Source organism: Tripterygium wilfordii, chromosome 18, assembly GCF_013401445.1.
Source record: "Tripterygium wilfordii isolate XIE 37 chromosome 18, ASM1340144v1, whole genome shotgun sequence".
In the NCBI taxonomy this organism is placed as follows: Eukaryota; Viridiplantae; Streptophyta; class Magnoliopsida; order Celastrales; family Celastraceae; genus Tripterygium; species Tripterygium wilfordii.
The window spans coordinates 741,655-761,099 of NC_052249.1; the positions used below are offsets into that span (position 1 = coordinate 741,655).

The 19,445-nt window shown below is 38.0% G+C and overlaps 3 protein-coding genes across 7 annotated transcripts; 1 reads left to right on the forward strand and 2 right to left on the reverse strand.

The window, feature by feature from the left end:
- Positions 1 to 64: 64 nt before the first annotated feature.
- LOC119983659 (sm-like protein LSM4) lies at positions 65 to 2,958 on the forward strand. Of its 3 annotated transcripts, none has more exons than XM_038827351.1 (8): positions 65 to 217; positions 414 to 458; positions 637 to 678; positions 816 to 914; positions 1,023 to 1,100; positions 1,591 to 1,630; positions 2,016 to 2,180; positions 2,650 to 2,958. In XM_038827351.1, exons 2-8 carry the CDS (start codon positions 456 to 458, stop codon positions 2,670 to 2,672), a joined length of 450 nt encoding a protein of 149 aa, XP_038683279.1. In that variant the 5' UTR covers positions 65 to 217; positions 414 to 455; the 3' UTR covers positions 2,673 to 2,958. The 3 variants fall into 3 exon arrangements, with proteins under 3 accessions (XP_038683279.1, XP_038683280.1, XP_038683281.1); XM_038827352.1 differs by having other exon boundaries at positions 79 to 333; XM_038827353.1 differs by having other exon boundaries at positions 79 to 190.
- Positions 2,959 to 4,019: 1,061 nt separating this feature from the next.
- Positions 4,020 to 7,377, reverse strand: LOC119983530 (uncharacterized protein OsI_027940-like). 3 transcript variants are annotated; one of them, XM_038827195.1, is made up of 7 exons: positions 7,223 to 7,377; positions 5,638 to 5,824; positions 5,097 to 5,262; positions 4,937 to 4,974; positions 4,829 to 4,853; positions 4,616 to 4,756; positions 4,020 to 4,367 (listed from the first exon to the last, which is right to left on the reverse strand). In XM_038827195.1, the coding sequence occupies exons 1-7, from the start codon at positions 7,225 to 7,227 to the stop codon at positions 4,273 to 4,275; spliced, it is 657 nt and encodes a 218-aa protein (XP_038683123.1). In that variant the 5' UTR covers positions 7,228 to 7,377; the 3' UTR covers positions 4,020 to 4,272. The 3 variants fall into 3 exon arrangements, with proteins under 3 accessions (XP_038683123.1, XP_038683122.1, XP_038683121.1); XM_038827194.1 differs by having other exon boundaries at positions 4,616 to 4,783; XM_038827193.1 differs by having other exon boundaries at positions 4,802 to 4,853.
- Positions 7,378 to 8,424: 1,047 nt separating this feature from the next.
- LOC119984160 lies at positions 8,425 to 18,949 on the reverse strand. The gene is made up of 27 exons (XM_038827982.1): positions 18,634 to 18,949; positions 18,295 to 18,508; positions 18,080 to 18,189; positions 16,661 to 16,777; positions 16,411 to 16,557; positions 15,530 to 16,209; positions 15,198 to 15,319; positions 14,999 to 15,090; positions 14,607 to 14,826; positions 14,440 to 14,500; positions 14,191 to 14,339; positions 14,023 to 14,093; positions 13,769 to 13,942; positions 13,583 to 13,654; positions 11,871 to 11,972; positions 11,698 to 11,787; positions 11,322 to 11,397; positions 11,142 to 11,238; positions 10,960 to 11,029; positions 10,676 to 10,855; positions 10,452 to 10,574; positions 10,289 to 10,372; positions 9,930 to 10,114; positions 9,694 to 9,832; positions 9,522 to 9,581; positions 9,091 to 9,195; positions 8,425 to 8,866 (listed from the first exon to the last, which is right to left on the reverse strand). Exons 1-27 carry the CDS (start codon positions 18,721 to 18,723, stop codon positions 8,753 to 8,755), a joined length of 3,744 nt encoding a protein of 1,247 aa, XP_038683910.1. The 5' UTR covers positions 18,724 to 18,949; the 3' UTR covers positions 8,425 to 8,752.
- Positions 18,950 to 19,445: the final 496 nt, after the last annotated feature.

Genomic DNA, 19,445 nt, shown 5'->3' on the forward strand with positions numbered 1-19,445 from the left:
GAAGGATCACGGTACCGGTTCGGGTATTTGGCTTGAAATATATATTTTTTAAAAAAAGAGAACAAAAAAGGTGTTTAATTTAGCAGTAGAGCTGTAGAGCCCCAGTTCAAAACCCCGCTCCACCGCGTCGTCGGCTTCGAGAACTGAAGAGAAGAAGACGGGGAGAGGTCGCGGATTTTTATATTGTAGAGTTGAGTTTACTTTTCTCGGATCACAGGTAATCTTCTTTGAGGGTTCAAGTCTCTTATCCGGTGTAGTCTCAGGTGCTCGAGTAGGATCTTTTGCGAAGAGATTAGGGTTTTTGGATTGCTAGTGTTGTTTTATTTGAGTGCTGTAAGTTGGTTATAGTTGATCTGTAGTATATTCGAGATGTTATTGGTTTTGATCTTTGATTTGTGATCTGATCGTCGCAGGTTCTTTGAGTCTTTGTTCGGATTGCTTCTGTGCCCTAGAAGATGGTAAGTTACTGTCTGAGCTCCGTTTTTAACCCTTTGTTTGGTTGCTTAGAAAACGAAGCAATATGAAATAAAGAAGAAAAGAAGTTGTGTGACTAATTTTCGTTTGGTATTTGAGTTTTTTATTTTTTATTTTTTTATTCCCTTCAAGTTTTAAATGAATTTGTACTTTCTGTTTCAGCTTCCTCTATCTCTACTTAAGACCGCTCAAGGTCATCCCATGGTAAGATATTTGTTTGTAGTTTGTGCTTCTTTTGTCAGTTGCTGTTGTGAAATCTGAATTTTGATTTGTGCAAATAAATTTCACGGGTACCGTTTTTGTTGCAGCTGGTAATTCACAATCGTTGTCTGTTGTAACAGTTGGTGGAACTGAAGAATGGGGAAACTTATAATGGACATCTAGTCAATTGTGACACTTGGATGAACATCCATCTGCGAGAAGTCATCTGTACCTCTAAGGTTTGACATGCTGTTCTTTGTTTTCTTATTTTGTTATGAAACTTCTTCAATGCTTGAATATTGTGAATGCATGTGTATCATGCTCCTCTAACTTTATTTGTTTTGTAGGATGGAGATAGGTTTTGGCGTATGCCTGAGTGCTACATTCGTGGGAATACGATTAAGTATCTTCGAGTTCCTGATGAGGTTTGCTCTGCACGTTCAATTGTTATTTACCTATTCATATTTGTAGTTTCTTTTTGTCAGGTGATACAAGAACATATTTTGAGTTTTCAATTGATTGTGAGATTTTAAATATGATTCATCCTGGGCATGATCGCTTAATGCTGGTCTGTTCTTTCTATGACATTATTTGTCACACATTGGAAAAAAAAAATACTATTATTGTGCCTCTTTCATAGGAAGTAGCTATTACTTCTAACATGATTGTTCTGTTCTTGATTTATATGTTATGAGCAAAAGCAAACTATCATGATAGTTGAATATGGTCCAAAATTTTGGTGGAATATGTTAATTTAATATTCCAATCCTGGGACTGCAAAGCTGAACTATCCTAAGCATAGACATTTTATTGCACATAGGAAGCTTTGGTCCTCTACTCCTCTTCCTTTCTGTTTGCTTCCAAGGGACCAAGATTTGAATTATAATTAACAATTACCATGGCTTTGCGTTTCAGGTGATTGATAAAGTTCAGGAAGAAACGAAGGCGAGATCAGGTAAACTAACTTTTTTGTCAAAGGGTGTCAATAATCTATTTCAATAATCATTCCAGTTATTAGAAGAGAATTGAAAATGAAGGAGAAAAAGTTATATTGGCTCTGGGAGTTATATGCATTCTGGAACTTGCAGAGATCTTATTGTAACTTTTAAGATACTTGTTTTACTTGTATGTTTTCTTAGGATCGCAGGTTGTTAGTAATATGAAGTATGAATGACTTTGAATATAATGTAAGGAAAAGTAGTCAATTTCAGATTGTCCGAACATATTTTGCTCCCTTGGTTTAACGAGTTTAAAGTAGTCAGTATGTGTGCATACATGTTAACATCCAGAAAGAAGAACTATGAGTTTTGCTGCTTAATTAGTACGTTCATTGTTATTAGATCGGAAGCCACCTGGTGTGGGACGTGGAAGAGGGAGAGGCAGAGAGGATGTTGCTGGTGGGAGGGGAGCTAAAGGAATTGGGCGTGGCTTCGATGATGGTGGTGCTAAGGGTGTGGCAGGCAGAGGAAGGGGGGGATCAAGTGGAAAACCTGGCGGAAACAGAGGTAAGATTTTATTCACAGTAATAGGGGGAATTTTCACTTTTTTGTTGTGTGGGAGCTGTTTGTGAAAATTTTATTTAACTTTGTGATAAGCTGTGGTTTACCTGTGCTGTACTATCTGAGTGGGTCCCCATGGTCCCACTAGATCAAGAGGGCTCTGAGATGAGAGATCAACTGCACTTCCTATGTGATTGTAGCCATGGTCATTCTAAAATGTATGTGATGGGCTCTCACCATGCAAGTTATCAAATCAGTAAACTTTTAATTTTAAGCAGCTCCCAGCGATGATTTCTAGGTTTTATCACTCATATCAAAGAAATATATATACATGAATCATGATTCACCTTTTCTCTGTATGTTTGTGGGTGTGGTTTTCGTTGTGGCAATGTGGCCGCCTCTGCTCTGATCTAAACCTTGCACATATTGGGTTAACTGTTTTTAATTGATGCATCTTTTTTGCTTTTGGTGATAGGTGGAGGTCGAGGCCGAGGTTGATACTTGATACAAGAGATGGTGCCTAGAAAGTCAGGGTGAGTTTGCTAGTTTTAAGAGGCATTTTGCGCAACCAACCTTTGTACGAAATGTCTGGATTTTCTCGAATACTTGCTCTTGATTGATGATCTGCAAGCTTCTATCGTTTGATTTTATTTTGAGGTTCTAGTCAATGTTTGTCTAGTTAACAATTTTAAGAACTATTTTTTCCTCTGCCAATCCTGATAAGTGAATGGTGTTTTTATGTGAGAATATTGGTGTAGACAAACTGTCTCGTGCTTGTGCTCTACGTCTGGAGGATTTGTCAATCCCCTGCTTATTCTAGAACTTTCCAAGGCCTGCCGCATGGTATCCAAGTTAGTTAGAAAAATCAAACAAGTATGGGCCAAATTACGGCATGATTGTCATGATTCCCCCATTATAGTGTCAGACAGAGTCGGAAAAACAAGTATCATACTACCATGGTCCAAGTTGATATGTACTATAAAAAAGTATTTTTTTTATGATGAGAAACCATAAACCCTTGGTTAATATCACATTTAATATCACATTTAGTCACTGAAAGACGACTCGTGTTTCAAGTTGAACACTGATGGTTAAAATGTTTCAATTTGATTACTCAAAGTTCAAAATTGTGTCAAACAGATCATCAAATTGAAATGTTTTGACCATCAATCTATGAAATGGAACATGGGCTATGGTGACTAGATGTGATACCCCCATAAACACTGGTAAAACTGAACTTACTCCAAATTCCCAACTGAAAGGATTCAATTCCAACCAACTCGAATCATTCCTGGGCGGTTAAAAACACAAAGTCGAGAACCTTATAATTAGAACCAAAGAACAATAACAGGTAAAATTCAACAAATACGTTACCTTCTAGTTTTCGCTGCCAAATTTAACATGGGTCCAATATGGAACCTCCTATAGCAATGCACACCCAAATATCCAATTCTATAGCAGCCTGAATTACTACCAAGATAAATAGTATAACTGCATAAGTAGCTCAATCCACACCCCAAGAATTTCTAAATAGACAAACTTATCTTTCTTCAGCCCACGGAGATCCACGGCCAAGCCTTTCAAAACAACTCAACTTGCTAATTCCAGACTTAAAAATAGGAAGTCAATTAATCTGGTCCAACACTAGCAAAGTACTCCCAGCCCTATTCAGCTTCAACAACCTTTTGGTGGAGATCTAGCTATTCAGGGAATATCCGCTACGATAGTAAACCAAAATCACCTGAACACCGGAGATGATGACAAATTGACAACATACAATTGGCCAGATGACAAGTCTCAAACAACACAAAAGGCCCAATAAAGCAACAAAAAGATGAAATCAACTACCAGATAATCAAAGACAATGAAAATTATAGGCAACAATTGAAAGTAATGAGATCTAATTCAGAATTAACACGTGTTTTTGCCTATTTAAATAAGACACGAACTAGTGTTCTTAATGACTGGGTAAATTCAAACTGCACTCAGAGTAAGGAAAACAACAAGCATACAACCAGCCTCAACGACTGAATTTAGTGCACAAACTATAAGTTTAAGTGCACGATTTAAATTATGTCAATCACATGCTTTAGGTGGTTTACTTTTTATCTTCTCGTGTGCCTGCTACACTCGTGCCAGCATCCTTTTCAGCAGCCTTCTCAACATCCTCAGCTTCTGGCTTTGCAACTTCATCTACACGATAAGAGATATGTTTCATCATTTTAATCAATCTTTTATCAATACAGCTGATTACATATTAACTATAAGTCTATACTATAAACCATTTATATTTTGCCTTCTGCTACGTTGCAGCATTCCCAATCAAGAATAAAACCGTCACTCAATGACAGAGGACCTCAAAAATACATGCAGTTAGTCATTGAACATTAACACATGTAGCACCATAACATTTATCAAATATCATAGCTTGAGGATTTTACCTTCATCGTCACTATCATCAAATTCACCTGGACCATCATCACCCACGCCACCCATACCCATGCCGCCCATTCCACCCATGCCTCCCATACCCATGCCAGTCAAGCCACTCAAGCCTCCCATGCCACCCATGCCACCCATGCCTCCCATGCCACCCATGCCTCCCATGCCTCCCATGCCACCCATGCCTCCCATGCCTCCCATGCCTCCCATGCCCATGTCTCCCATCCCCCCGAAATTCTGCGTGCCATAGAAAGGATTAGAATGATGAATAAGAAAAACAGATTGCTCAAAATGAAACCTCCAAAAGTTAATAGACTCACAGAGAAATCCATTCCTCCCATGTCCAAGTCACCAGGACCTAACAATAAAATGAGAAGTTAAATCTAATGATTTCCAATTGGAAAAAACAAACAAGGTGAAAGCACATGATGGTTTCCAATATGATCCAAAATTTAAAACATAGATTAGAATAATGCATACCAGTAGCAGTAGCAGTATCATCATCTTCATCCGCCCATTTGTCCCAATCAACCTTCACGTAATGAGGCGCCTTGCCATCTCCACGCAGTAACTTTTTCCACCATCCCTCTTCAGCTTTCTCCAAGATGCAGAAAATGCTCCTTGGCCCTACATGGACTTTACTTTCCTGAAACAATTAAAGATAACTTGTCACAATTGAGTCCAAATATACAATAGAAGATGGGCTCTCACTTGAAGCTCAATGATTCCCTTTGAAAGGGCTTGCTTGAAATATAACCAATTACCAATAAATCATAATGCAGGGCATACTTCAAAGTCCTTCACATAGGTTATAAATAAGGAAAGGGGAGAAAGAAGAAGAAGAAGGATCAGCCTGACAGGCTTAATAGATGTAGAAAAGCCATTCTTTTTTCTGTTTATCTTTTTTTCCCCCTGAATGGAATAGAAATGTCACTCATAACTAGACAAAGCAATAAAAAACCAGATGGTCTTAGACTTGCAGATTTGCAGGCATCATCAGCCCATGGGAAGATTATCTTACCTCCACATTGACCTTATCATGAAGCTCCAATTTCAGTTCATAAAGGTGGGTTTCAGCTCCACCACTAGCTGAGAAAGTAAAGACCCCCTCTGGCTCGAGATTCACCTTTGCATCCTTTGAATCAGGCAATTGCACAGTGATAAAAACTTTGTCTTGCCTCTGGGCCCACTTCAACTCAGGATGGCGACTAAGGAACATAAAAGCATATTATAGAAAAAGGCACATGAAGGAGAAGAAAAGACACTGCTAAACAAAAATATACACCATTCACATATCCACTGTACATACTACATACACCCACGATTTTGCCATGTTCAATAGCAGTAACTACAAGAACAGGTTGAATAAAGAAAATTAAACATACAGCACAACCATTTTTTTCAAGCATGGATAAGAACAATACAACAAAGACACAAAAAAGGGGTCAACCATATACATGAAATAAGACAATCCCAAAAACTTCTACTGTAATGCAAATATCAGATACATGTGGTTTAAGGAAAATCACAAAGTAAAATAAAATCCATTATTCTATCTATAACGTGGCACCAGAAAGTTTGATAACCAAGTGGACGACAACTTTCGAGAATTTAATTCATTTAGTTTATGAGTTATCTTATGTTTGATATCATTTAACTCAGTTCAATTGTCAAAACAATGTGTTTCTGTAGAGATTAAAGCATAAAACACGCTTCATCTGTCCCAATCCTTATTCCCACAAAATTTCTTCCACACAGTACAGATAACGGACTTCTCCTTCACAAAACCATAGCGACTCATCTACCATCAAGATATCTATTTTTCATGTTTCACTTGAGACCCCTGAACAAGAGTATTAGGCAATACAAATACAACAATTATGCAAATAGTATGAAATGTAAATTCTTGTAAGAAATCTATAACATACAGACAATAAAAACCTACAACTACACTTAACACAACAAAGGAACAAGGAAACTAAACTTAAAACACAATAAATGAACAAGGAACTTGTAGCCTATTGGTAACCAACTCTTTATACCTGTACAACTGTAAAAGTGAAAGGTTTAATTCCCCCTCCCACAAAGAATTAAGAGTGTCCCCATAACTTAATCCTTGATAACCAAACATATATAGGCCAACTGAAATTCGCCCAAGACTAAGCAGTAAAGCATCATCTTCAACTTAACAAAATGACTGGAGTGTTATTAACTCTCGACGATTAACTGAAATTCAATCCACAAACTTCTATAAAAACAGTAAATGAAATCATAAAGAGCAAAAGACACTATGAAAACCAATTAATTTCACCTTTGATTCTCCCAGTTCACCACACGAAATACAATTAATAATAACCTATTACACCGACTTTCTGTCGAAGCAAATCTCAAAGCCTTTCATTTTCCAATACTTTCTCAGGAATCAAACGGACAAAGCAAAACACATATCAGAAAAAGCAACATGGCGTCAAACATAGTAACAGATTAGAACGCTTGCGGTGCACAAATAAGAAAAACAAAAGGAATGGAACGTGCGCAAAATCGATCGATCGTGAGTACAAAACGAAAGCAAATCTAACGCATAGAGAGCAAAAAATATAGCTTACCTCATACTGTCTCTAAAGGGAAGGAAAGAGAGAAAACGAGTAAAACCCTAGAAAGCTTTAGAACAGGCTGTCTGTGAAGAGTAGAGAGAGAGCATGTCAGTTCTAGTACTTCTACTGATATTTAAATTCATAGTATACAATCACTCGCACGGTAATCAGTGTCCTTTAGGGCTTGCCTTTGGAGAATTAGAGATCAAAAGTTGATAAATTTGGATCAACGGCTGTGAAGTATCGAGTGTAATCGAGTTGGTGGCGCGAGATGCATATTATTTTCTTGTGAGAGGTCCGGGCTTTCGAAATCGGCCCAATGGATCATTACTTATAGACCAAGCCTGGTCAAGCTCCATTGCATCTAGTTGACCGATTTTTGTTCGGCCCAACCTTGGTCCTGTAAGTAGCCACTTGTAAATTGGGCCAAACATAAATATTGGATTTTCTCACTAAACATGCTTTCTTTTTCTCTTTTCCTTTTTGATTACCAAGAAAGGGGACGGGAGATACTCGAATTCGATACTTCTATGAGAAAACATTTCTTTCTTTTTTATTTTATTTTTAAATTTGACCCAATACGACGCAAATGAAAATTTATTATGATTATTTGGTTGTTCAGCAATCTTTTTTGTCCTAAATATTAAGAGGACGCACATGCTCACGATTTTACACATAAGTCATGCACATCCATTTCAAATCTAACATTTGAAATAGTTGAGATAAAAAAACATTACGATTTTCATTTGTCGTATCCACGGCTTAGTTGAGAATTGAGATATAAAAAAACACTAGGATTTTCGTTGGATGTTGCCCACGGCAAAGTTATGATAAAAAAAAAAAAAAACACAAGGATTTTCATTAGTCGTTATTACGGCATAGTTGGGATAAAAAACACTAGGATTTTCTTTGGTCGTTATCCGTGGCAAACGAAAGCAATTCTAGTAATAACTTATTTTCCAAGAGGACAATGTGAAATTACAAAAGGTAAGTGTCCATAATCAGAAAATCTCTTGGGGTTTTTCCTGTTTACTTGTGGTGACCTCTCTCCACACTTACCATGAACTTTCTTCACGGCTTGCCATACCAATTACTTAACCAAAAACTCAATACAATCACAGTGAAAATAACCTCCCTAACAGATGATTCTTCTTCTTCTGGTGTGAAAGATATATAGTTATGGATGTCCACAATTATATCTCCAGTTAAAGAAGGGGAGAAAAAGAGGGGAATGCTTATTCAATTGATCAAAATGAGAATTTACATGCTACAGACGAGACAAGAAAAGGGGAAAGAGAAGGAATTCAAAACTAGATAGATTAACAAGAAGACGGCTTCCGTCAAACAAAACCTGCTTGATAAATATTGTAAAACCTCCCTAAAATGGTAAATGATTCCAAAACCTATGATAATATGGTACACCGAGCTCAGTACCTGCGATAGAATTCCATAATCAATGGTGTCCCGACTCCCGACTCTGCCAGGTAGAGAGAGGTGAATAAACATCTGTAACATGGATCGCTGTACACAAACATACGTTCTCTACATGAAGTAGCTGAGAGACGTCTTTTTCCTGGAGCCACCTTCTCCATATAAATCATTCCACTGGAGGAGCTCATTCATATTTGTAGACTCCGATGAAACGCTTGCACATACCTGCATTTAAATATCATATCAGCTAAATACTTTAGGTACCGGAAGCCGCCACTCTAGCCACTAGAGGCCCTTCACTATGGTTTTTGTAGCATCACCCCATTCCCCTCAATAAAACTCGAAAGTAATTCTAAAGGAACATAGAAGAAAGAGTAGAGAGATAAACTAAAAAGCAACATAAGAAAAGACGATTAGTGATGCCAACTGAGCAAGTAATAGGATCGTACTTGTTCATGCGCACACTTAAAATCATCCATCTTCAGAGAGCGTACATCAGTGCTGTTATGAAGTCCAGGCAATGGTCTGTTTTCCGCCAATGCTGAAGCTCTCTCCTGAAATTTGTCAAGAATGTAAGTGCCAAAACAAGTCCTCCAAGATGAAGTGTACAAGGAAAAAACCGTGCGTGTATAGAAGTATAAACAAATATTAAAAAAAATAGAAGGTTTTAATCTTTCACGGATTTCAGTAGCACCCTCATTGGAGTAACCCTGAGAATTTGATAGCACAATCTTGACTCATTTGATGCTGTGATTATATATTTGTTATACATAATTTCTTCTTCCTTGACTTTTGCACTTGGTTGCACGCAAGGGGGTTAAATGGAACTTAAAATTTGCAACGGTTTCATTACAGTAAAAAAATAGCTTATCAAACTAACCTTCTTTTCTCTCTCAAGTATTTCGCGTATCGGAAAATGAGCTGCAGTCACACACAGATTCTGCAAACAGAAGTTCTATTAGGGGGAATCACAACTCAAATGACACAGGAAATGAACCCTCCATCCACCCCCCAACAAACAAAGAACTATACAAAAGGAAGAGAGAGGAAACCTTAAGGTCACTTCCAGAATACCCATCAGTCATATTTGCAATTGCCTCTAACTCCACATCGGGTGACAATTCTTCTTTGGCTAAGATAACTTTAAGGATTTTCTCTCTGTTGGAGGCATCAGGCAAATTAACCATCAACCTGCACAATCAATTCACACAAGAAAGCCAGTGAAAATGCTTGTCTACCAGATAATGAGGAGAAGAGGGGAACGTAAAGATGCCTATGAGTTGCTTACCTCCGGGGTAACCTTCTTATAACAGCCTCGTCAAGATCAAAAGGCCTATTGGTGGCAGCAAGTACCAATACCCGCTCTTTATCCTTTGTACGAAGACCATCCCAATTCACCATAAATTCATTCTTCATTTTGCGCATAGCTTCATGTTCTCCTGGATTTTCACGTCTACCCAACATGCTATCAACCTGTGGCAATATCAAATATCATAATTTCTATAGACCAAACACACAAAAGAAAGAGAGAAACATAATCTGGAGCATTAAGGAAAGACTACATCCACTGACAAAAACACATGAGAAGATATGGGACTGAAGACTTTGTTGATAAAATATTAAAAGCTGGAGAAGCATTTAACTAACCTCGTCAACAAAAACAACACTAGGAGCAATTTTACTAGCTAAAGAGAACACTGCTTTAACATATTTCTCGCCTTCACCAAACCACTGCAAGAAAGACGAAAGTGTTATAACATCAAAATGACGAACAATATAGTTTAAGGCGTCCATAAGCGTAGATTTATACCTTTGAAGTGATGCTTGACATTGATATATTGATAAAATTTGCACCCGCCTCAGTCGCGACAGCCTTGGCTAACATTGTTTTTCCAGTGCCAGGAGGCCCAAACAGTAAAATTCCCTTGCATGGCTGCATACACCACGTTCAGACCATTCACACAAAACTTACTAACACAGACATAGATGGATGAAAATATCCAAGGAAACTGATATATGGGTATGTAAGGAAACCTTAGTCAGCTGTCCTTTCAAAAACAATTCCGGCCTCTGAAGAGGAAGCATCACCAGCTCCTTCAAGGTATCCTTGACATTTTCTAAGGCTCCTATGTCATCAAATGTGACCCCGATGTCATTTGGAGGAATAACATCCGCAAGAAGTTTCTTCTCAAATTCATTCTCCGTTACGACATCCTGAAACCATTTATACTGTTAAAAACCAATCCCCAATATTGCAAATGGCATGGATTTGTGCGTCTGTTCTAGAAACAAACGCTGGCCAGAGCAATCAGTTTTACCTTGAGTGATTTCTTCAAGCTCTTGCTTTCGTTTTGAACGCCTAGTAAAATGTTCAAACCATACCTTATACTGCAGGATAAATCATCCGAGCCAAGACAAGATGACAGATATATATCAGCTCTGTTTAAAACAATTTCTTCGAAATTCAAGAATCAACTATAATCATAAACAATTTAGCAACCTTTCAGTAGAAATCGCAAGCTTAGCATCTCTGGCCAAACCTTCTGAATAATGCATCAAGTGGTGACTTAAAGCCCAGCCTACTATTTTCTCCACATCTAGTAAAATGAAAATAAAATCAGTGCCAGATTCACTCAGTTAAGGCAACCGAAAAAGATATATAGACTTCAAATGTACTGACTTTCAGTTGTAAGAGCCTGATCATTGATGCAAAGACTTTCAAGATCAGGGCATTCCAGGCCAATCCGACCGAGCACCTGAAAGAATTAAGCATAATGTCAATACCCACAGATACAATGGCTTATATCCTCATTCCTTCAAACTCATGCACAACAACCTCACAATGAGAACCCCCCCCCCCCCCCGGCTACCCCACACACACACAAAAAAAGTCCAAATAAATGTGATCCCTGGGTGTGAATCATCATACTGGGGACTTTTCACAACCGCAACCTTACGGAACATTTAAGACAGAACTCAGAAGCCACCGCAAGCTTGAAGAAAAGGTTTATTAAAGACAGGCAGGATATAAAAGACTCGAAGATAATATTACTGACCGAGCGAAAGCTAACAATGTTGGCCTGTGCTTTTAAAGTTTCAATATCACGCTCCAACTGCTGCTTCCAGTCCAAAAGTAAAGCTTCATCCTGCCAGGGTCTCAAAATCAGATGGCGCAAAATTCAGGAAATATCAGGAAAAAAAAAAGGAAAACCATATGCAGGCCAAATACCTGGGGCAGCTGTATTCCCACTTTGTTAGGGAAAAGTCGAGAAAGTTGCTTCATCGTTTTGGGCGTCTCTTTCCCCCGCTCATGCAGCCTACCAAAGCTATCCTGTATGAGAAGCAAAGGTTTCATCAAACCAATCTCAAAATAAACATATCTCATCTTCATATATATAAAACAACCATCAAAAACTACCACCCTAAACAATGTAAAAGTCCACATGTGAGATTTGGGATATAAAAAATGAGAAAATATATAAGTGATGGGAGACGATAGAGAGCTAGAAATTATATGGGGCAACAGAAACAGACAGATAAGAGAAGAAGTTGAGTATTAATGGGGAAAATAATGGATAAAAGAGAAAGCATGCACTTTCTGTTCTATGTAAGAAATGTTGTTCAATGTAAATGTTGGTGGATGGTTTGAGCGGCTAGTAAAACAATGTGGACAGAGATAAGTTGTTCCAATCGGGAGAGAAAAAATAGTCGTTTCATACTAGTGGCTAAATAAGTTTGATTTTGCCTCACAATGTCATTTAAACCAATTTAGTCAACTTCCATTTTCTAGGTTTGATTATTTGAAACATTTCTTGGCTAGAGTTGTTGTTTGCCAAGAAAGACATAAGGGATGAAGAGAAGTGGAGAAAATTTCTTATTTTACTAAGAAGCTTTACATTGTAGATCATGCCACACAATAAATATGTCTCATGTATCCTATAAACATTCACTAAGAAACACTGGCTTTCCCCTAGGGCATCATGACATCTTCAACAGACATCTTTCACGAGGCCACTAAGCAACTTTCGCAATGAAAATAAATTAAAATACAAAGGAGTAAAAATAAAATTTTTTAAAAAAATATCATTTACAGGTACAGCTCAGACACATAATTAATCTCCCATATTCATTCCCATACCCTATTTACAACTTGCAACAAACCAATCCACAAATTCATTTGCCTTGATTACTAGCATAGAAATGCCTGAAAGTCACTTATTATTTATTTTTTTTGGTGGTAGGGGTTGGGGGGTTATGCTAAATAAAACGGTCCTGCTGTTGCTACTTTCAACAGCTTTTGCAATTCAAACCGTGTTGATTAAATTCAAAAGCCTTGAGAACTAGACTCAGATGAAGGAATGACCGTAGTAGACAAATGCAGAGCTCAGTACAAAACTGCAGATTGTAAAGAAGATAATTACTTAATTATTGAGGAATTACCATGCCATAAGCTGCTCTATAAAAGGTCTCCCCCACAAACCAGGCAATTAGTTATTTCTAGAATTGACAATATCCTCCAAACCTAAGTGCACAGATGCAACTACTTTCTCTGTGGTGACACCGCAATGACACAACAGGCATAAAAAGCCCAAAGAACAAAGGAGACAAAGGGTGATTGTTCGAATGTTTCTACAATCAAAACAACGTTGAGAGCCTCAGAAGTATCCAAATAAAAGATGCCCAATGTCTCAAAGCATTTTTCACTGGCTTAAGTTACCCAGTGAGTGACTGAGTGTACATGTTAAATGAAGGCCTAAATTGGGCGACTTACTCAACATAATACACATGAACTTTACGTTTTCACATATAAACATGGAAAAGGAACCAACTTTTGACTAGTAAGCAGAATATAGATCATACCAAATAGAACACCCATAAAATGATCCATGAAACTATGAGTAGGAGGGAAAAGGGCTAAGAGTTGTTTAACTCTCAACTTACCGGGAAAGCAAGATCAAGTAAAGCTGTGTGATTGCTTCCAAATTTCGTAAATAGAAGACCTCCAGGATGAGACTGGATGCAGGAAAAAGTAAAATATCAAACATATGACCATGTTCAGTTCTAAAGCAATAACGACCATTAAGGACTACACAAACATTTTACAAACCAATATCATCAACTGCTTACCTTCTCTTTACGGCTGTCCGCCTGTGTATGGGAGCCAATTACAACAACATTCCCTGGTAAATTGTCGAACTTACTCTTGAAGGCCACATATGCATCCTGATTCCCCACCATAGACTTCTCTATGTCTTTCATAAACAGTATCAAGGAACCACTTTTACTTTCATTTGAAGCAACCTACAAAAGGGAATAAAGAATGAAGAACTATGCATAAAAGACTATCAAGACAATGATAACACTTGAAAACTGGTCCGTACCTCAAAAAGTTCATTAATAGCAAATTTGTCAACATCATCCCCAGCAGAACTCTCTAACCGAAGGGAATTAGCTGTACAATAAAGAAAATGATGGTTAGCACTTAGCAGGAGGAAAATAACAAGTAGTTTTCAAAGCAAAAGGAAAGGACAAAGGGGTGGGGTAATTACCAGAGCAGAAGAAACCGTGATCTTCTTCGCAGAGACCCCCAAGGTCATTTCCTTCAGGGATTGATTTATCAAATCTAACCCCAATTTTTGAGGAACTATTGTCTTCAAAAGCAAGGACTACTTTGCCTCGAAAACCAACTGTCGGTCCCCTTCTCATGACAGGGAACAAATTAATAATCAGTGTCTATAATTAAGATAAAAAAAACACAGATAAACTAAACAAAATTAGATTTATGATAGTAACCATACCTCAAAGGAGGTTGTATGGAAGCAACTGTATGACAGCTGCCCACAAACTTCACTCTGTCACCTGCATACATGGGTACTGAATTCAGAAATGCCCCTCAAAATATCAATCTGCACTCTGCAGTATATAAATAGTGAGAAACTAACTACTGAGAAAAGAAATAACTTGCCTTGTTTAAATGTATAGTTTTTGGATGAAGCAGTTGACGTCTCCTGCTTTGTCGGCGTCTGAGAATTTATCATTGAGCCACCCGTAATATCAGCCTCAACAGTAGATGTCGGTTTTTTATGCTGCAATGCAGCAGCATGTGAAGCTCGTTTTGCAAATGCAGAGACTCTCTCAGGCCTTGAACTTTCCTTCACCAAATCAGAATCTTTGGCCCCTGATCCCTGCCATATTTCGTAAGTGTGTAAATAGAAATACAAAAGCAACAAAAAAATGCAGATTCTGACCTCAAAAGAAGAAATCAATTCAAAACAGAAATGAAAATCTTATGAGAAGAAGATAATGTAGGTAGATAAATAGTGAAATGCAAACCAAACAGAGATAAAAGAAGCTTACACCGGCCAAGAGAAGGGAATCAACAATTAGAAGTCTAGCCCCAAAATGTGTGGCAAGTGCCTTCACCAATGTCTCCTGGTATATCTCAGAACCTATAAAATTTCCATTCAGGCATTTACTAAAGTATTTATTTTAACAAAAAAAATAACAGAGAAATAAAGCACCAATGACTAAATAAAATTATCAAGACAATAACTACCTGCTGGACCAGATAATAATATTCGGGGAGACACAGTAGGAAGATCTGAGGCCAATTTTGAAAACTTGTCACACTTCAGCTGGATGTATGTAGAAGCTATCAAAACATTCTTCGTAGTGTCGCTGCGAAAATACACAATGTCAAAATAGTTGGTGCTGGAGCAAGTACAGGAAGTATAAAACATAGACAAGAGAAGACAAACTACAACAATGATGGTACATGGAGGAGGCCATTCATTCTTCTCCACAAGTTATGCACAATTAAAATTAAAAATAAGAATCCAAAAACACTGTATACCAATACCATACACAACCATAAGGAAGAAATTGCACCTGAGGTAATATGGAAAACTTGCAAATGAAATACCAATGCTGCCAGGATTTAGGATTCCTTGCTGCAAACTATCCTTAAGTGCTTGTCGTTTAATCAAATTTGCACGAGAACCAAACTCCTTCAGCAGGTCCCTGATTTCCCTATGCTCATCAGGTATTTTAGGAATGCCGCCTCTTGAATCATAATTAGATGATGACGTTCCCGTAAGCATCCTCAGTAGAGGCGTCAACTCGTACGTTGTCCCACTAATCTTTTTGGAGGCGGCATGTGGACATGAATCCAATCCAAGGCTATCAATATTGTGGTTTTCATGAGCAGCACAAGATGATGGACAACCAGTTTTTCCCCTCAAAGAAGCATCAGCAGGCTCATTAGTACTCGGACCATCCTTCATATCAATGTCTGGAGTGCGATCATCAGATTCTCCACATCCAGACGGAAGTTGAGGCATCTCAGTGCTTTGCTGCACATCACCACTAGTCTTGGGGGGTGGAGGAAGAAGGGATATGTCCTTCTGGCACAAAGAGGCTAATATTGACGCTCCAGCAACAGCAGAGGAGTCCCCTGCCCTTGCCTCAATATGTATTTCCTTTAATGGAGCACTTTGTGCTTCCAGAATGCTTAATGATGAAGATAGACCGGTAGCAGCTACAGTATCATGAGTGAGCTGCTGAAAAATCTATTTTGCAGTCAAGGAAATTATATAAATTTAAAAGAAGTCAAAAATATCAATTATACCACAAAAATGCTAACGGCAGGAAAAATTCACAGAACGAAACTTTCCCTTCCTTTACTCTGTATTTGATTTTTGTTCTAAATTACTATGCCGGGGGTCTACACTGCTGGCCAAACACCAGAAAAATAAATCAAAAGAGGATACGTAAGCATGTTTTCCAGAAGAACTGAAAACCAGTTCATCACCACTAGTTAATGTCTTACTGGAATTCTTGTAGTAAATTTTCCCATTCACTTGGACAAATCCTTTGCCCCCAGATATCTCCAATAGGGCAACAGATGAACCTCCACGCTACAGGGAAACATTTTGAGGGTAGGGGAAACACATTAGTACTACAACAAGAAAGTAAAATGGGTGATAGGGCAAGTAGTCGCCATTGGGAAAAACACAATACCTCAACATGCCTCAGTTTACATAAAGTAGAACTGACGGATGGATCATTAAGACACAAATTGCAAGTACGACTTTGGCCAACAGTGAAAGTAGCACCACACATGTTAAGGTGAGGATTCTGGAAATACCAAAAAGCCTCAACATTAGAAGCAATTGATGGTAATAAATTCAATAATACTCAACAAACATGACACACACACACACAGAGAGCAACCAGAGGAATTATAGGCCTTACAAAGACAATTTTAAAAAAAAAAAAAAAAAACTCAAGCTTGTTGCTCAAAGGAAAACATCAATGGCAAGTAGATTGTTAAGCACACTAGACAATCAAACATCAGAGCCAAAAATAAATATTTCTGTTCAGTTCCCCTGGGAAAAAAAATCTGGCAGAATCAACCTAGTCGACTAGAGGACAATTTCCTATGCCCTATTAGACAACACAGAAAGTATTCCAAAGATCAGTTTCAATAAGTATTCCAATCTATCTCGAAAAGGTAAGTATTCCAATCTATCCTCAGAAAGAGCAGTATCATCCAGTATAGACATCACTTACATCACTCATACTCCACCAGACATCTTGAAGCAACCTCGTCAACACAATCTTCACCTCCATATCAAGCAATGTTTCAACATGAAAAGAAACAGAGGCCATGACTCATTTTAAAATAGTTTCCACTTCGCCTCATATCGCACTAGACATATTCCTTGGAAATGCTAATCAAGGCTCGCATGTCCCCCTCTGCCATTCCAGTTCATTCTATCAATTGAAACTTTTGAAATTTGAAAACCCAATCCTCAATTTCCACTTGATTTCAAATAAGATTTATCCTCCCCCCCCCCCCCCCCAACATCCCTCTCTTTCATAAGAAGACTCAAACCAACAGTGGAAAATTAAATTTTCATTCTCGGAATGATATAATGTGCTTAAAGACTTGAACAGCCAACAACAAATAGCAAATAAATCTTAACGTTGATTCCAGAATTGACATAAGAGCCAAAGTTCCATACAAACATTGAGAAAGGGAAACCACAATGCACGATAAGCACGGACGATAGTATCCCGGGGTTAAGATAATAACCCCCGAGTGAAAACTACAAAAGATAATATAGAAGTCAAATTACCTGGCAGGTTTGTAGTCATGCCAACTACATTCACAAAAATGCTGAGAAAACTAGCCAATGCAAAATTCTAAATACAACTCCAAACATCCGAGGAATATTCTAATTTCTAACCAAGTATAATAAAACTATGCCACTGATTAAAAAAAAAAAAAAAAACCACCTTCCAGAGCAAGAAGAAATTCAATCTTCAAAAACTAACCATGTTCCTCAAAGGAATTTGGAAGCAATTACTCAGACAATCAATTAGATCAAAAGAACAAACAACCATGAAAACATAGACTGGAGAGCAAAAACCCACCTGGGAGAACTGCGAAAGAAGCTTTCCCCACGCAGCCTTCGTATTCAGTTTTGCCGCTTTCACAGGCCGCTTCTTCTGCCGATTACCCGCAGCATCCACTGCAGCTTCACCTACTCCAAAATTCAACCAAAAAATCAAAATCAGACCCAAAAAGAAAGAATCTTTATCGCCCAAAACACCAACAAACCGCATGCAGATATGAGTGACGACTGCACCTATGGAGCGCGGAGACGCCAAGGCCTCCTCTTCCACCTCAGCATCTGGCGATTTCTCCCCATCGGCGGGCTTGGCAGCATCGTCGGCCTGCAGATCAGGGGATTGCAGCTCCGGTTCAAGACTTCCAGACCCAGATTCTTTGACCGAACCATTGGTATCCGTCGATAACTCAACCGCCGCCGCATCGTTTGCCTTCGAGGATGCCTCACCAGCCTAGATTTCAACCCCCACAAAAACTTCGATCAGAACCCACAAAACCCATATAACAAAAACAAATCTTGACACCAAAAAACCCATAATCAGATTCAAAAAAAAAATCAATCGTTCATGCATCTAACCTTGGATCGCTTGGCCGATGGTGAAGGCACGGGGTTAGCAGACGAGGCGAGAGGGCGCTTAGACGAAGAGCTGCGTCTGGTTTCAACCATGTTTTCTGCTAGTGGTGGTGTTTGGTCTGGCCCTCTGATCCAACGATGAAGATTTGGATTCGTTGCGACTCGAGAGAGAGGATGTGAATGATTGCGGACGATCAGTTATCAAGGTTTCTGTATAATACAGGATTTGTTGTTTGGTTTATATATAATTTGTATTTTTTTAACAATTTTTGCAGAGAAGAGAAGGTTTAGGAGGTTAATAATGGCGGTGAGAAGTAGGAACGGCTGTGTCTGGTTTCTTAGGTAATTTCCATATGATTCAGGAACTTTATCGTCAATTCCTGGTAGATAATTATTTACTTATATGTAAAGCTGCAAAAAAAAATCACTATTTATTTATATTTATATGTATATGTGTCTTCAATGTTCGATTCCAACTATTAACTTATTTGTTAGTGGTATTTAAAATATATATATATCAATTTGAATTGGAATTAATGTTGAAATAAAAAAATCATGTGATTTTTTTTTATTAAGGAAATGATATGGTGAATGCCAAATTGTGGAGATTTGGGCTAAGAAATGTTTAATTTGCATCATTGCATTTCGTTTCACAACAAATGTTTGTTGACCAAATAATGGAAATTTGAATTTTTTGGGTTTTAAAACTTTAATTATAATTTGGTAAATTTCTCTTTTGATAAAATAATTTCGCAAATTTCATTGGATTATTATAATATTAAAGTAATAAATGTGACTAATATAATTCCAAAAGG

Coding starts and splice junctions, on each gene's coding strand:
- LOC119983659 (XM_038827351.1), top strand. Junction 915..1,022: donor AAGTCATCTGTACCTCTAAG/GTTTGACATGCT, acceptor TTTGTTTTGTAG/GATGGAGATAGGTTTTGGCG. Junction 1,101..1,590: donor ATCTTCGAGTTCCTGATGAG/GTTTGCTCTGCA, acceptor TTTGCGTTTCAG/GTGATTGATAAAGTTCAGGA.
- LOC119983530 (XM_038827194.1), bottom strand. Junction 4,854..4,936: donor TGGGAGGAATGGATTTCTCT/GTGAGTCTATTA, acceptor TATGGCACGCAG/AATTTCGGGGGGATGGGAGA. Junction 4,368..4,615: donor TGATGATAGTGACGATGAAG/GTAAAATCCTCA, acceptor CTTATCGTGTAG/ATGAAGTTGCAAAGCCAGAA.
- LOC119984160 (XM_038827982.1), bottom strand. CDS start 18,723: ATGGTTGAAACCAGACGCAGCTCTTCGTCTAAGCGCCCTCTCGCCTCG. Junction 18,190..18,294: donor GGCGTCTCCGCGCTCCATAG/GTGCAGTCGTCA, acceptor ATTTTGGAGTAG/GTGAAGCTGCAGTGGATGCT. Junction 10,115..10,288: donor GTGTTGTTTTTGTTGACGAG/GTTAGTTAAATG, acceptor ATATTGCCACAG/GTTGATAGCATGTTGGGTAG.